Source organism: Amphibalanus amphitrite, unplaced genomic scaffold (assembly GCF_019059575.1).
Source record: "Amphibalanus amphitrite isolate SeventyFive unplaced genomic scaffold, NRLGWU_Aamphi_draft 000682F_arrow, whole genome shotgun sequence".
In the NCBI taxonomy this organism is placed as follows: Eukaryota; Metazoa; Arthropoda; class Thecostraca; order Balanomorpha; family Balanidae; genus Amphibalanus; species Amphibalanus amphitrite.
The window spans coordinates 98,826-114,835 of NW_024882176.1; the positions used below are offsets into that span (position 1 = coordinate 98,826).

The 16,010-nt window shown below is 47.6% G+C and overlaps 2 protein-coding genes across 24 annotated transcripts; one reads left to right on the top strand and one right to left on the bottom strand.

The window, feature by feature from the left end:
* Nucleotides 1–85: 85 nt before the first annotated feature.
* LOC122364548 lies at nucleotides 86–9,653 on the bottom strand. 4 transcript variants are annotated; one of them, XM_043335032.1, is made up of 5 exons: nucleotides 9,635–9,653; nucleotides 2,419–2,592; nucleotides 2,088–2,275; nucleotides 1,569–1,771; nucleotides 86–1,313 (listed from the first exon to the last, which is right to left on the bottom strand). In XM_043335032.1, the coding sequence occupies exons 2-5, from the start codon at nucleotides 2,585–2,587 to the stop codon at nucleotides 311–313; spliced, it is 1,563 nt and encodes a 520-aa protein (XP_043190967.1). In that variant the 5' UTR covers nucleotides 2,588–2,592; nucleotides 9,635–9,653; the 3' UTR covers nucleotides 86–310. The 4 variants fall into 4 exon arrangements, with proteins under 4 accessions (XP_043190967.1, XP_043190970.1, XP_043190969.1 ...); XM_043335035.1 differs by lacking the exon at nucleotides 9,635–9,653 and adding an exon at nucleotides 4,344–4,401; XM_043335034.1 differs by lacking the exon at nucleotides 9,635–9,653 and adding an exon at nucleotides 4,087–4,380.
* On the top strand, nucleotides 4,520–15,407 carry LOC122364546 (SWI/SNF-related matrix-associated actin-dependent regulator of chromatin subfamily A-like protein 1). Of its 20 annotated transcripts, none has more exons than XM_043335018.1 (3): nucleotides 4,520–4,555; nucleotides 11,342–13,153; nucleotides 14,484–15,407. In XM_043335018.1, exons 2-3 carry the CDS (start codon nucleotides 11,384–11,386, stop codon nucleotides 14,916–14,918), a joined length of 2,205 nt encoding a protein of 734 aa, XP_043190953.1. In that variant the 5' UTR covers nucleotides 4,520–4,555; nucleotides 11,342–11,383; the 3' UTR covers nucleotides 14,919–15,407. The 20 variants fall into 20 exon arrangements, with proteins under 20 accessions (XP_043190953.1, XP_043190963.1, XP_043190962.1 ...); XM_043335028.1 differs by having other exon boundaries at nucleotides 4,538–4,580; XM_043335027.1 differs by having other exon boundaries at nucleotides 4,547–4,574.
* Nucleotides 15,408–16,010: the final 603 nt, after the last annotated feature.

Sequence of the window (16,010 nt, forward strand, 5' to 3'; positions counted from 1 at the left end):
TGGCGGGGTACCTGTAGAACAAAATCCGTTCTAGGCATCCGATCACGTGAACCTTTTGTTGTCTCGCTATCGACAAACTACAAAGTTAATCGGCCTGACGGCTGTTGAGCCTTTTATTACCACTCACAACCCCCTGAACACTAAGAGCGATAAGATGAGCGACACACTATATCACAGCTTCTTGATAACTTACGATAACAAACGCGTCATCATGGAATATGTCAGTTTTAACGATGGTCGTATTTTCGAAACATTTATAAAGTAGTGTTCCTTATTCCTGCAGCGATTCTCTGCCTGGAGGCGTACTCTGTCACCGAGTGTCCACACCTAGCGCGTCTCGGAGCACCTCTGGCAGCACCTGTTCGTGCAGATGTCGGACGCCGCCGTGTGACAGCGGCCCGCTCAGGTCCTGGTACTCCAGTCGCACCGTGCACGCTCGCCGTCCACTGTCCGGCTGTTCGTACTCGTCAATCAGTTCCAGCCGCACCAGCAGTTCACCCAGCGCTGCCCGCAGCGCGCGTCGCAGCCGGCACCACGAGAAGGGCGCGTCCGACGGGCCGCCGCCGCTCACCCAGAAGCTCATGTCGAGCGAGTAGCTCGGAGGATAGACACTGTGCAGGCGGAGCGCAGTGCCGTCGGCGGTGAAGTCGGAGCGCACCGCGTGTCGCCAGTCGTCCTCCTGCACCCAGCACGCGGTGATAGCGTCCACATCAAACGTCACCGTGGAGCTGTCCGTGTCGCCCGTCCGGACTCGAGCCACCGGTAGCCAGCCGGAGCCGCAGCCGGCGCGCAGCTCCAGCCCGTCCTCCTGGCGACTCTTCTTACAGACCAGGCCGAACGCGGCCAGCGCGTGTCGCGGCTCGGGCGCGGCGTCGGCCGGTCCACTGATGGTCAGTCGGGTCCGCAGCGGCGCGTCCGCCACCGTCGGGCCCACCTCCCCGTCCCGTACGGTGTATGTGACACGGACGTCCTGTCCGGCACCGGAACCCTCCTCCGGAGAGCCGCCGCCGTCCGACCGGCAGACGAGGTCCCCGCCGGCCGCCGCGTCACTCAGCTCCGCCGGCCCGGCGCCGTAACAGCGACCGTCGTGCTCCACCAGCACACGGGGACGGGGAGTCGCGCCCGCCGCCAGCCGGCGCACCACGTGAGCGGCCAGCGAGCTGTCGTCCGGCGGCAGTCGGCGCAGCCAGTACTGGGCCAGCGGCAGCGGCGTGCCGTCCAGCAGCAGGCGTGCCGGTCCGCCCGGCAGCCGCCGGCGCACGGTGTCCGGGCACAGCGGCCGGCCGGCCTCCAGCACGTGGATCAGACCGTCCCTGAAACACCGACCCGACGCAACATTGAGTAGACTCAGTGATACGATATCTTACACCGGATGACCTATGCTGTGATTATATAGCCAACCATAAAGACTGCTCTGCTCCGCACCAGACGGTCCAGCGCCGACAGGAAGCTCCATATTCCATATGCTTAGACACGCTGAATGAAGTCTTGTGGTTGGGACTCGCCGGGATAGGAGTTCCGGGAGTGGGACACGCGGGCTGACAGTAGGGAGGCGCTGCGGCACGCACCTGGTATGGAAGGTGCGGCTCTGACTGCCGCGGTTCCCGGTCGGCCGGTACCCGGGCACCTGTTGGGCCTGGAACGGCTCCAGTCGGCGCAGCACGAGGCCGGCGGCGGCCGCCTGAGCCGTCAGCTGCCAGCTGTCGGACCAGGCGCGGCGCACCGAGTCGCCGGCCGTGCCGCCCTGGCCGGCGCACAGCGTCACCCAGACCTGCCGGAAACACACAGAGTCAATCAGACCTGCCGGAAACACACAGCGTCACCCAGACCTGCAGGAAGCATGATTGCTGATCGGAAAATCAGAGGCCAATTTTTATGTTCCAAGACATCAAAACTTGATAAAAATGTCATAACCATTTTGTCCTACCGCGACTGACTCGCCATGCACATCATTTCCCAAGGGAAGGGAGATGGTTATGAAGTTTACCGTAAACGTTATCAGTCTCGCTTTATCGAGTGCATTGGCCGGTCACGCTCAGGGGTGCGAAAAGAACTTCATCACATTAAGCCCCGAATCGTCATCTTACCTGGCCAGAATCCGCTAGAAGTGGTGCTGCTGATGCCAAAAAGTCCCGCAACAGCGCTCTGCACAGGTGAATTTTCATCTTGTGACCCGTGTGAGGAAAATTGAATATGATGTAATCATAGCGATTACCACTGATTGCTTCATACGAAGCGAGCTTTGTGGCATCAACTCCGGTCAGCACCGTTATGCCTGTAAGAGATGAAGATCAAGGATGACATTTGAATGAATAAATCTAGTCGTAGGGTTCCTGGGTTACCGTAAGCCTGCGACAGCTAGACAACTGAACAAGGCTTAAATTGTCATGAACAAATATTTTTATAATTGTCTCCTACCTGTTGATTGTAGATAGGCCGAGTTGTCTGAGGCTTCATCAGTTAGGTCTTTACTGTAACAAGTAACGATGGCGCCTTTAGGGAGATGATCTTTCTCGCAGAGAGATCGAGTGAAAGAAAAGTCTCCTTCTCCCAAGTATAACTGCTTGCCAGTGCTAGGAAACCCCATTGTTTCTGAAACAAATCAAACAATTCATCAACCTGGATTAATGGTGATAGGTGGGCTATGAGCATGGCAAATAGGGAAAGGTGGGCATAGTTCAGACAATTTGTCCTTAGGCGTCATATGCTCAGTAGCGATTCAGGTCCGGTGAACGGCAAATAGTGCCTCTGTTGCATCCATATGTGCAGAGGCGTATACGGAGCGACCTTCAAGTTGGGGGAGGGGGGGAATGGTCAGGTCATCAAGTCTGACCCTACACGTCATCTGGACCACGTCTGGCAATGTGGCTCCTAAATTCTTCAGACAGTAAGGAATTTTCTGATCGCATGGTGGTCAGGATTTGGTGCATGAAAACATCATCTGTGATCAAAACTAGCATAAAATTCATGATCATGATGATGACCAGCACCCCGAAAACCCTCATTCAGAAACCGTCACACTACGTCCGACCATGGATAATCCATGCTACGACGTTCTAACAAGTCCCGACTTTCCCGACTTTTGGGTCTTTGACCTGACGTGAAAGGTCAACCGAAGACCTATGTAGGACCATAAAATAAGGTATCATCAGCTTCCTCTCATCACGGGCAACACGCTCGCTTTTTCCGTGAAGCTCTAGCCCGATCAGGGGCCAAACGACAAGGGGGTGGGGTGGGGGTTCAAAAGACCGCCTATATGTTCGCGGCTGGCAAAACGGACGAGGGTTAAACGTGTAGCTTACTATCTTACTGATCATTTACCCTCTTCACGTCATTTACTGTCAGATGTGTAGCTTACAGACGGTTCCAAGCATCCTCATTTCCAACTGCCCGAGGCATCCAATCATAGCCCAACAGCTTGTCAAAAGGCAATTTGTGAACAGACGTGAATTCTCAGTTCTCACGCTCAATACAGCTAGGTTAGATTCACAACATCCTAGTGACCAGACATGGCACGGATCCCAGCAGCTGAGCAGCAACCAATCACAAAAACTGAGGTGGCTGAGATTGACAGTCTTCAAGTCTGGAATTATGGTGGAAAACATGGCTGATAAAAACCTCTCAATGAAGTATGAACCATTATTTTGCATTCCTTCAGAGTTTACAGTTCTGAGAAAATCAGGCCTCAATAACAACTGGATAAAATCAGCTGGCTGGCCAGCTGGCGATGTACAATAGCTGTTATTTATTGATATAAACACGGTAGGAGATGGACATGAACACGCAAAATGGCACTCACTGTAAAATTAAGAAATGGATATTTAGTAGAACCTAATTTGTATCTGGCATTGATATATAACAAGCTCTGCTAGCGCCACCAGACGGTGCCAGCTGCCAATTGTCCAGAAAAAAGCACAGCCCAGAAAATCACTCAAGATTCATCCTGAATCAATGATCCGGGATCGAGGATCCAAGCAGGGCACATCAACATGTCCAAGCTGGATCCAGCCAGGGTTCAAGTCAGAACTAGCCAATGGAATGCAAAGCCTGAAAATCATATCAGTCCAATTTCTCAGATGTACCTACCTGAGAGGTATTTTACGGCACAGTCTATATCATGATATACCCCTTGCTACGAAATCAAAGTTCTAGCCAAGCTCTAGGACTGCATTCCAGTCTAGGTTGCATTTTGCAGCCACTTTGTCTTGAATATAATATAGTTCAAAAATCAAAATGTAGTTGAGCATCTTCTAACACCTTCTATAATAGAATACCATGCTTTTGGTACTAAGCGCCTGTACCCCACGGCCCTCTTTCTAAAAATTAATGTATGCTTCCCGCACACTGCAAGTTTGCAATCGGCTGCAATTTGAATTTGTCGATGGGGTCCACCGTCCGCCCACGTGCAAGCACGAACTCCGTGTATAATCATAAATGTAAAACCTGCGCCATTTCTGAAATAGTATAGAATGTGCTAGCATTACTATTTCTAAATGACGTCATCCTGAAATCTCAAATCTCAATGCATAATTCTGCTGGTATTTTCATGGAAACCGTGAGCGCTAGGTTTTGAAGTGCTGGTTTGTCGAACAGTGTAATGTTGCAGACGTCAATTGCCTAGTGGATGGAATTGATAAATAACAACAGAGCCTTTCTCATAAACATTTTTTACTATTACTGGTGTATAGTAGAATAGTGATTTCAAGTTTACTAATCACTGTTGCCCTCTGTCTCATAAACAATAGTGAAAAGTAATTAGTAAAAGAGTAAGATTTCGAAGCTCAGTAACGCTTGAAAACGAGTCATCAGTTGGTGACATACCAGGGAAATAAGCTAAAATTAGAGTGCTCTATTTATTGCTCCTGCCCCATGTTGAAGAGATACCCCTAAAAACGTGATCTTTTATCGGCCCTTACGCAGCAAGGCAGTAATTCTCAGACCGGTGGATGGTATCAATAGAAAGAGAATGCGTCAAAGATTACAATGAATTAATTAAAATAACATTAAAATGTTGATTAAGCGTGGAAATTAGTCCCAAACATAAGCTAATTATTGCTTCTACCTCGGCGACGGCGCTCCCCGCAGTCAGTGGAGAAGCTAAAATAAAAGCCACCATCCTCCTCCGTAAGTCAATTTTAGAGCGGCCGAGTGGGCCGATGCGGGGCCACCAAACTGAGGTAAGACGTGGCTAGCAATTGCAAACCGCCATAGAAATCAATATCTTAAGACGTACAATATGGGATGATTACTCTGAAGCTGGAGTGAAAGCATGAGTAGATTGCAAGAAACGAAATGCATAGATTGGTTGAATTATGTACAATAGGCACAGCTCAATAGATGAAGCCATTTCTATGATGTTGACATTTGACATAACCCTTCCTCTCCTCACCTATGACCTAAGTGCATTGGCAGTTACCGGCATAGTTTTTGAGCACGAGTTTAATTCGCCATCGGACCGCAATGCATGTTGCTAGGCTGCTGCAATTACAACGAACATACGAATACTGCCTTCATTTGTAGACGTTTGTTTTTTAAGCGGTCTTTGACGTACAAGGGGGCATACCTGTCGACAACTTGAGTTTCTCCGAATTTCAAAAACTCCCAGAATTTCAATTCCTTATGCACTGTTGTAGGTACAGCTACGTTCACAAGTTTTCGTTTCCTCCTGTTCTAAAAAGGATGATATTTGTCGATTTCGTGCGTCGCTGATAAGAGGGTGCGTTTAATAATTAGGCCCAACGCTTTCTGCATCCGCGAGTACCTACCTTCAAAAGGGAACAACAGTTTCCATTTATTACACTATGGGACATGTGACAAAATGACCACTGGAACACGCATGAAACGGAGCTCATATTCCTAAAAATGTCTACAATCACTTCCTTTCCGACACTATTAACAAATACCATCTCAAGTTAGGTGGTTGACAGACAGTCAATGGAGATCTGGGGAGACTGAGTGATGCCAATTCACCACTTAACTGATAATGAGGGCTGAGGGCAGAGAAACAGGCAACATGCACAACTGACAACTTGACAAGTGACAAAACACTACCAATATTGCGCAGTGCACAACATATTACAGCGGCCAGCCCAAAAAATGCTTTTGGTGGCTTATTGCAAAACAAGTCACTAATAAAATATGTCTTAGTTGCAGCTGAACACTGCACAATGATCACACTGTTCACGCTTTGAGTGAGATGCCACAGGTGGTTTGAATCACACTTTGATACAACTGCAAATCTGAAGTGTTATTATGAGATTCATGCCTCCATGATCACAGCACTTTGGTTGAGGTTGGCAAAACACTTGTAGTCTGCAGAGTTCCACATGAACTGCAGACACCTCATCTGGTGGTCTTCATGTTGCTCAACTTCTTCAGGAGGCAAATGTCGACCACCCAGCGGAAGCATGGTCCTGCAGAAAAGAAAGGTAATGCATAAGGTACAAACATTATCTGCTGAAACAGCCCCTTCTGTTGGCTGTTATTAAACTTTTAACATAACATAACAACATGTATTCCATGTATATTACATTTGTTGAAGTAAAATACTGCCGGCTATTTCAATACCAGAAAATGAAATTATATTGTGGCATAATTCACATGCTCAGCTATCAGTATCAAATAATAAAATAATTTAAAATTTGGCATATCCTATAAAACACATTCATAGAATATTCTACTTCACGTCACAAGGACTCACAATCTTTCTGTTGGGTGTTTGATTGACGCATTAGCTAAGTTTGTCTTAGGTCTTATTATTACACAAAAAAATTCATATTGCATTATTGTATCAAAATACTGCCAGCAATAACAAAACAAGAACATGAAATGTCAATGAGCAGGCCGCCTTTCCAAAAATGGGTTACTTTGAAAAGAATTTGTTTCTTTTAAGGAAAAGGAGAAATGATTATCAGGTAATTATCAGAAAACCACTCAACCAGCAAGTGGCTGGGTGGTTTAACAGCAAACATCAAGCCAAACCATATATTTACATTTATCTAACAATTGAGCCATTTGACTACCACAAGGATATGTGAGCAAAATAAGAATCCAATTATCCAATGTTGACTTCCTTGCAAAGTTTATGCCTTATTTTATGAAAACGTGTCACTAGAATATGATACTTATCATCGAATATTATTTAATTTACGATTTATTTCGATCGAAACGCACATGGAGTCACGCGCCATTTTCGTCGACGATTAATATGATCGTGTTTCATGAAGAGATAAGGGGCTTCAATGGTCTTTCAAAGCAATAATTTGATGCAAAAATTGGTAGGAAATAATATAAAGCTGGTTCAAATGGCCATCAACCATTTAAAACACCGAAAATACTCACGACTCCGTCCCGACGACCACGCAGCACCGCGCACGCCACACTACTGGCACAATGCCAAAACTGCTGTCACAGCAGAAATGTTTTTTTTTCTCGATTGCAATTATGGAATTATTTATTAAACAGAAGACGATCTTTCCGAAAAACCGACTGATTTCATACACAGATGCATGGAAAATAAAAAAATCCCGGGAAATTTATTTGTATTGTTTTGTCGATTTTGACATGCTCCTAGTTTGCAGCCATGTTTCGATATGTTCTACAGGGAGTTCAGAATTATTTCAGGACCAACCTTTTCCTCGTTCATTTTCCCGTCGATCATGAAATTTTTAGAGCGGAACAATTAGTTTCCAGGCGGTCCGAGCGGTTTTCGTGAGAAGGGTGCAAAAATCGGCGTCATTTTTAGAGCCTCGACACCAGCTCAACACAGGACCCTATGGGAGACGGTGAAGTAGCGGGAGCAATAAATAGAGCGCTCTAATTTTAGCTTATTTCCCTGTAGTGTCACCGACTGTCATGGGACCTCCGTGTGGAAGATATCTTTTTAATTTTATTTTGACCGTCGAAATGCGGTAGACACCGTTGCAGTTCTGGCTATATATCTTGGTAGCTAGACCAATGATCGGCACGGGACCAGCATCCACGTATCGATAATTGAACGAGCTATCAAATAACATAGGTTTATGCCATGAAGGAACCGGCGAATGTTTGATGAATCATGCGATTTAGAGATAGCTGACGCAACTAGATATTGTTTTCGATGGAAGGGGGTCAGAGTTTTTAAAGCAGGCCCCCACGGCACACCCACTTTTAAAATATTTCAGCATTCCGTGCGCTTCTTGCCATTAAGTTAAGGATCCCTGCAATCAAGTTGGCTTTGAATTTTGACCTAAATTGGCTCGAGCTCAATTTTTAATGTGGAGATTTATTTTGTTGCGACCTTTCGTCTGGTCACTAAAATTTCATTTTTGGTAGCTGCTTCATTTACAGAGCAATGCAAAGGAAAGGGAAACACCCCCAGACCCGGGCACTGGATTGGACTAGACTTTCCCTGGGTTGGATTTCCCTGCCTCGGCTAGCCTAGTCCGTACCAAATCTGTACGTGGCTTTTTAAAAAATGCCTATCACATTTCAGTTGCATGTATTTTGTTGTAGCTACATATTCACATGGTTATATCAAAGATTACAAACGCACAAGCCACAACCGCACAGACACTTACGTATCTACAACACATGGGCGAGAAAACAGATCTCCCACGTGCCGCCAGTACGGCCCAATATGAGCTCGTACGGGCGCTCCCGCGCCGCGGTCAAAGTTGCTATTTGCTCGTCGGCCTTCTCCTTCACACTGTGCAGTGTGCACGGTTAGTTATTTGAGCACATGACTTCGATAGCCGGCAGATCCCGCTCGTAGCTGACCGTCACTTACCTACAACGCTGCTTGTAGGTGGGCATACGAGAACGTCGCACACAATAGCCCCAGTGGATGGCATCACTGATGTAATGCATGACTCCGTCCGACCAACCGGTAAAGTCATTAGAAGATCCAGAAGTTATTTGATATGCTGGGGGAGGCATGCTCCCCAATAATGTGCTTCATTTTTGCTTTTTCAAAAATTATTGTGATATATTATGCCTATTTGTGCTGTTTAAATCAAACTTCTTATAAAAGTTGTTGATTTCCCTCTCAATGCGAGGAAAAATGCGTAAGTTCGTACCTTTGGGCGCTGCAGAGGGGGACAAATACTCCAACGTGCCCCTCGAACCATCAATGGTCACGGCGGTGAGCGCTATTTTGCTTCAAGCTGCATCTAAGTGTTCAGCACCCACAAAGTATTCAGCGTCATTTTGTACTCACAAGACCAATTACGTTTCTTTCACTTCAGGTTCAGGTTCAAGTAGTAGGATAATGTTGGACTTGCGTTTATTCCAAGGCTCTATAGGTTTATTCTATGCCGACATCGAAAATGCTTCGGTTACTGGGTCTTCCTTTATTATGTTTCAGTGATTGCCCGTTGTCCGTGTGTCTTGTCCTTTTTCAATTAATGTCTCTCCTTCAATGAAAATCCATCGCAGTTCACATTTTGAACGTTTTGAACATATCTCCACTTCACATTAGCTTGCTAAAAATACGCTTGACCTCGTTCAGTTTGCCAGGATGGAGAGCCAACTTTTCATATGATTTATCGTGAGGTTTTAGCAACAATAGATGTTTTTAAAGAAAAAATGAAGTTTGTTATTTGTCAATAAAAGGCTTATGCCGAAAACTCAGGGCATGCATTAAGACATAAAGTACAATTAAAGCTAAAAGCATAACTCCTAAGCTGTTTTACTGCAAGGTAGAGCAAGGGTGAAATTGACAGCACGAAAGCAAACGTCATTCGACTTTTTTACTAGGGCACGTGCTTTTATGAAACACAACCCAGGATCTTCCTACTGGTCACCAGTAAAACTGCGCTATAGTAACCTAGTAAATTTGCAACTCCAGGTAAAAGTAATTTTTGCTTTATAAAACAAAATTTTACTGGTCAACAGTAAAATCGTGCTTTTTACTATTACTTTTTACTAGACAAAGCTTTATGAGAAAGGCTACAGTAGGCAGGGTCAAGGCAGGGTATAGTAGTGAAGGTGCCCGTCGACGTGTTTGGACGCGGGGACCGAAAGCATATATATATCAATATGTAATTTTCACCGGAGAGAGTATTTGATTCAATAATATTGATATGATCAACATCCTACCCTGCAGAGTGCAGACTGCGTTATTTTCCTTGGCACTTGCTTTCTTGTTGTTTGCTTGTATGATCGTTATACATAGGTACCTAGGCAAAGAAATAGCCAAGGAAATTAAAAAGAACGTTGGTCTCAGTCCAAACAATCTGAATCATTCAATTCAACTTGAACTGTATGCAATGTTTTTGAGCTGATGCAGGGAGAAAATTGTGTTTGCATGTGTCAAGGCATGACGCTGCACTCGTGCAGTGTGCTGTGCTGCTGCATTGGTGCGGCGATAGACAAATTTGACTTGATGCTCCAGCACTGCAAGCATCCGGGTTTGTTGATGTTTCCATGTTAACCCAATACAGCTCTGTGCGCAGTGCACTACTGCAGGCAACTGCAGGGCAGTGCGCTGCAGCGCAGCACCATGAAACACCACCCTGACCAACGCATTTAGTCTGCTACCACCAGGGCTGCGGAGTCGATGGATTTTCGGCGACTCCGACTCCGACTCCGGCTCCGGCTTTCAAAAACCAGCTCCGACTCAGACTCCGACTCCGGGCAGAATTGTCGACTCCGACCGACTCCAACTCCCGACTCCGACTCCGCAGACCCGGCAGAGCTGCGGAGTCGACAGATTTTCGGTGACTCCGACTCCGACTCTGGCTCGGGTTTCTAAAATTGACTCCGACTCCAACTCCGACTCCGGTCACAACTGTCGACTCCGACCGACTCCGACTCCGCAGCCCTGGCTACCACTTTCAATTTTATTGCTTAGCACAAACCACAAACTATGAAGTAGTTGCGCGGTAAAACTTCAGTTTTTTACGCTACTGCTAGTGCCAATGCTCACTGATATCAAGAGAAATTAGGATGTCAATGTGCTCTTTCATTTTGGTCTTGGGCTGGTCTCACTGTGAGTCTGAGTGAAATGCACAGTTGGTACTAAAAATGTATGACTGTGGGAAATTTCAATGTTAAGATTAGATTTCAGCAGATGCTCTTTCGGATGATAAATGTTACCACGATTGTGAACCGTGTGCCTGTGCAAGAACATTGTGGTATGCTTTACCTACCAGTTATCACTGTTTGTGCCTTGTGGTACCAATTAACCTGATGGCTGACATTTGTGGGTAGTTTAACTGATTTATGGTGATTTATGGCAGTTTAACTGATTATCAACTTTTTTCATTAACTCATTGTTGAGTAACTGCCAAATGGTGCTGGCATGCTATTTCAAAGTACATTTTCTTGAGTGCTATAATATAAACTATCTTACATTTTACAGCTCTGAGGTGATGGACGCAATCTGACTAATTGCCTTTACGAAATGTCATCTTTAACTGAAGAACAAAAGCTGAGGATTGAGGAAAACCGGCGAAAAGCATTATTGAGACGTGCTGAGAGAAGTCAGACACAGCCTTCCCATGCCTCTACTGGGAATGCCGAACTTACCAAAGTAGCAAACCATAAACCAACAATCGTTCCGCTGAAACGGAAATATGACGGGACATTTAATTCCAAACAAGGGAGCTCCTCGCCTCACTTCCAGAGCACAAATCGCGCATCGGGTTCGAGAACCAACACGGTGCCGATCAACAAGGAGTCCTTTTACGGGACGAAAAAACAGGTGGTGGCTGGCAGCTGCCATTTGATTTCTGCTGATCGTTTCATGGTGGAAGTGGGCTACAACCAAGACATGATAGCCATGTTCCAGAAAGTGCCGGACCGGCGCTATCATCCAGACGAGCGTCATTGGTCCTTCCCTGTCTCTCGCCACGATCAGCTGATGGCTGCTCTGAAGCCGCTCCACCCAGGTGTTGCAGTGGCACCGCTGCCTGCTCACGTGCTGCGCTGTCTCCGTCAGCCCGCTCCAGACGCAGGCAAGGTCGACCTCTCCACCCTGGACGCGACATTGCTCGAGGCACTGATGCCCTTCCAGCGGGAAGGAATCAAAATGGGGGTGGCTCGAGACGGACGGGTGCTCCTCGCTGACGACATGGGTCTCGGCAAGACAATACAGGCTATCGGCATCGCTAGTCATTTCCACGACTGGCCCCTGCTCGTTGTTTGTCCGTCATCCATGCGGTACCAGTGGCGCAATGAGTTTCTGCGTTTCCTTCCGTCACAGCATCCCTCGACCATCATGGTAATGGACTCTTCGAAGGACTTCACCGCTGAAGCGCGCGTGCTCATCGTCTCGTACGATTTGCTGTCTCGCTGTTCCAAACAGCTGCGTGATGTGGGATTCCGCTCAGTCATCATGGACGAGTCCCATAACCTGAAGAACCCGAAGGCGGCGCGCACCCGGGCGGCGCTGCCGCTGCTGCGCGCCGCTCGCCGCGCGCTCCTCCTCAGCGGCACGCCGGCGCTCTCCCGGCCGGTGGAGCTTTACACGCAAATTAGTGCCATCGACAGGAAATTCATGCCGGTGTTCAACGACTTTGGGCTCCGCTACTGCGACGGGAAGCGCAACGCCTGGGGATGGGACTTCTCGGGCTCGTCGCGCATGACCGAGCTGCAGATCCTGCTGGAGCGGCGCATCATGATCCGCCGCCTGAAGCGAGATGTGATAACCCAGCTGCCGTCGAAGCAGCGCCACCTGGTGCTGCTGGACCCTGGCCAGGTGCACTGCCGCACCAAGAAGATGAACGCCATGGAGACTCGCATGGCCAAAGCGTCACTGAAGGCTGCGGAGCGACGTGGCGCTCTGCTAGAGTACTTCCGAGAAACTGCCACTGCCAAGCTACCGGCGGTCTGTTCGTACTTGGAGGATCTGCTCGACTCGGGCGCCAAGTTCATCTGCTTCGCACACCACCGGGTCGTCATGGACGCCGTGTGCGAGCTCCTGGAGCGACGCAAGGACCAGCACATCCGGATCGACGGCTCCACGCAGGCCGCCCAGCGGAAACGCGAGTGTGACCGATTCCAGAGCAGCTCGTCCGTTCGTGTGGCCGTGCTGTCCATCACGGCGGCCAACACTGGCCTGACGCTCACCGCCGCGAGCCTGGTGGTGTTCGCCGAGCTGTTCTGGAACCCAGGCGTGCTCACCCAGGCGGAGGATCGGGCCCACCGCATCGGACAGCAGGACAGTGTCCAGGTGAGGGGCCGCAATATGTTTTTTTCTCTCTCTCTCTCTCTGAGCGTTCTAACTTGCATGCGGAAACTGGAAAGCATGTTATGCGCCGAGACACAGATAACAGTAGTACATAAATGCGAATAAATGCGAATAAATGTCAATGGACGGCGATGTCCAGACTTTGCAGAGACATTTTCATTCGATCTTTGTACAAAATTTTAGAGATAGATTTCGCCCAAACTCTTATATCTTGTAGAGAAAAGAGCATAGTACATGCTGGTATGCTTCGTTAAGCTGGCAGAAATCGTTTTTTCTAATAAAGTTCGTTTGAAAATGAAAATTTTTAACATGGAAAGTCAATGGGAGCGTCTTTGTTGCTTAATAACTTTTTACGTTGCAGATATACCAAAGTGAAAAGTTAATAAAATATACAACTTTCGATGCTCTTTCCAACAATGTATAGCACGTCACTGCACGATGTGCCGTTTTTAAGAAAAGCTGTAAAAAATCAGGGCTCGACTGTGACTTGAACCCAACCACATCAGAGTATACGAACAGGTGACGGGGATACCTCCCGTGTGCGGATGTGACACTGATTATTGCTAAATATTAGCAGTCGGTCGCCGTGGGGGCGCCTTTGCAAAGCTTATATCTCTGCAACCACTGGACTGATTCACTCGCGGTCTTTTGTGTGGGATAGCCTCTTCCCTTCTTACACGTAGTGTGCTGTTCTCGATGCGTATGGGTGACCCCTAATGCACGTGCCACGTGCAAAACGAAGAGGTGTCAGTACTACTGTTATCTGTGGCCGAGAAATTTCAATTTTTCGCGATATTACCAGGGAGTGATTAAAGCATCTCACTGCAAGTTTCGTGCGTGCAGTTAGGTAAGGTTAGCAGTAGATAATCTCTGCAACCACTGGACTGATTCACTCGCGGTCTTTTGTGTGGGATAGCCTCTTCCCTTCTTACACGTAGTGTGCTGTTCTCGATGCGTATGGGTGACCCCTAATGCACGTGCCACGTGCAAAACGAAGAGGTGTCAGTACTACTGTTATCTGTGGCCGAGAAATTTCAATTTTTCGCGATATTACCAGGGAGTGATTAAAGCATCTCACTGCAAGTTTCGTGCGTGCAGTTAGGTAAGGTTAGTAGTAGATAATCGCGCTCGTGACATTCGTATCTGGATAATGATGTAAGTAAATAATAAAACAATTCTACAAATCAAATATATTCAAAATCAACATTCGTATCTGTCAACATTTTGAATCAACATTCGTATCTGTTTCGTTATTTACTTCGGTCGGCTAATGTATTATATCAATGACCGTGGTTTTGTCGGCGTTCGTCAGATCCGGTACCTGGTGGCCCGCGGCACGGCCGACGACCACATCTGGCCGCTGGTGCAGCGCAAGCTGGACGTGCTGAACCGGGCCGGACTGAGCAAGGACGACTTCACCGAGGCGGACGAGGACCGGCAGCGCACCTCCGACGGACAGCCGCTCATCACCGATCTGTTCCAACAGCTGGCGAGTGAGGACGGCGAGCGGCCAGACGCCGACGGCGAATCGACAGAGTCGGGCAAGGAGCGCGCTCCAAGCGTGAGTGAGACGGGGCTGTCACACTCACAGCGGAGTGACGGAAGCGCGACGGACGACGCGGTCGCGGCGGCTGTTTCCGAACAGTGGGTAACTGAGCTGTGCGATGCTGACTGGGATGAGTGGATGGGGGACGATAGCGGGGATGTTCCCGACGCAGAAGGACCAACCAGCAAAGAAAGCCAGTGAACGTAACGCCCACGAGTAACTCGTAATGATCTCTCTGACGCGTCATTGAATCGGCTTTGATGCCAGCGTGATATTCATGTGATAAAAGACACGAGTATGTGATATGAACAGTCGAGGAACACTAGGTTCTGTTGTTTGTGGCTTGCCGCGAGCTTTTTGAACGGTGAGGCTATCGCTCACAAGTATAGTGAACACGCTTGAGCTCATTTTTAGTGATTTGCGAATAAATGTAACGTGTTCTTCATGCTACGGATCCTTGGAGATTGCCCCTGAATAGGCGACGATTCGTGATGCATGTGTGTTTGTTTCACGGCCTCAAGCACTGAGAGTTAGGATGGATGTAAGCTGTCGCAAAATTACGTGCCAAAAGACCGCATGGGAGTGGGACACAAGGTGTGTTGTTATTGGACTGGAGGATGGAAATTACGTAGTAGGGGGCAGGCTCTTGTTTCGTCATGTGTAGCTTGAATACATATGTTGCACAATAAATGTGCATTTTGTGAACACTGAACTGGCAATAGTCAAATAAGTGCATTAGCAGTTAGCACGTGTATTGCTGCTTTCCCAAGCGCATATTTGAGGTACCTACCTACTGGAAAAAGCAGTGGCGGCGGAAGGTATTCTAGGATAGGGGTGCAAACTATATTGAAGCGCCCCTTCCCGCTGGGCGCCCCTTACCATAAACACCGTTGTAGTAACACAAATAGTGAAGAGACGTTTGACAATGTGTTGTACCTCGGTTAACACGTTCAGAATTACAGTTTTTATGTAACGAGAAATAGTTAGGTACATTCCATAGCGTAAATGTAACCTTCATAATGTTCGTTTAGAAACAACTTCATCGCCATATCATAAGATTCTCCGAATAAGGCATATAGAAAAGAGTTCCACGGTTCCAATACCTTCGTGTGGACTAGTGAATAAGGCGCCGAATCCATAACACTAACTCGGTGACAGAGAATTGCAGGCCGGTAAGCAGTATGCCGCCTGGGCTGCACTGCACTATTGCATTCAGTGGTGTCATTAGTATCACGTCAGCCCTTCGGAACGGACATCCTGGCTCAATGTCATTCAAGCATTAAAAAAAAAAAA

Excerpts from the sequence above, each read along its gene's own strand:
- LOC122364548 (XM_043335032.1), bottom strand. The coding sequence starts at position 2,587 with ATGGGGTTTCCTAGCACTGGCAAGCAGTTATACTTGGGAGAAGGAGAC. Across the intron at positions 2,276-2,418 it reads GGCCTATCTACAATCAACAG|GCATAACGGTGCTGACCGGA; the intron begins GTAGGAGACAAT and ends CATCTCTTACAG. Across the intron at positions 1,772-2,087 it reads TTCTAGCGGATTCTGGCCAG|GTCTGGGTGACGCTGTGCGC; the intron begins GTAAGATGACGA and ends TGTTTCCGGCAG.
- LOC122364546 (XM_043335018.1), top strand. The coding sequence starts at position 11,384 with ATGTCATCTTTAACTGAAGAACAAAAGCTGAGGATTGAGGAAAACCGG. Across the intron at positions 13,154-14,483 it reads GACAGCAGGACAGTGTCCAG|ATCCGGTACCTGGTGGCCCG; the intron begins GTGAGGGGCCGC and ends GGCGTTCGTCAG.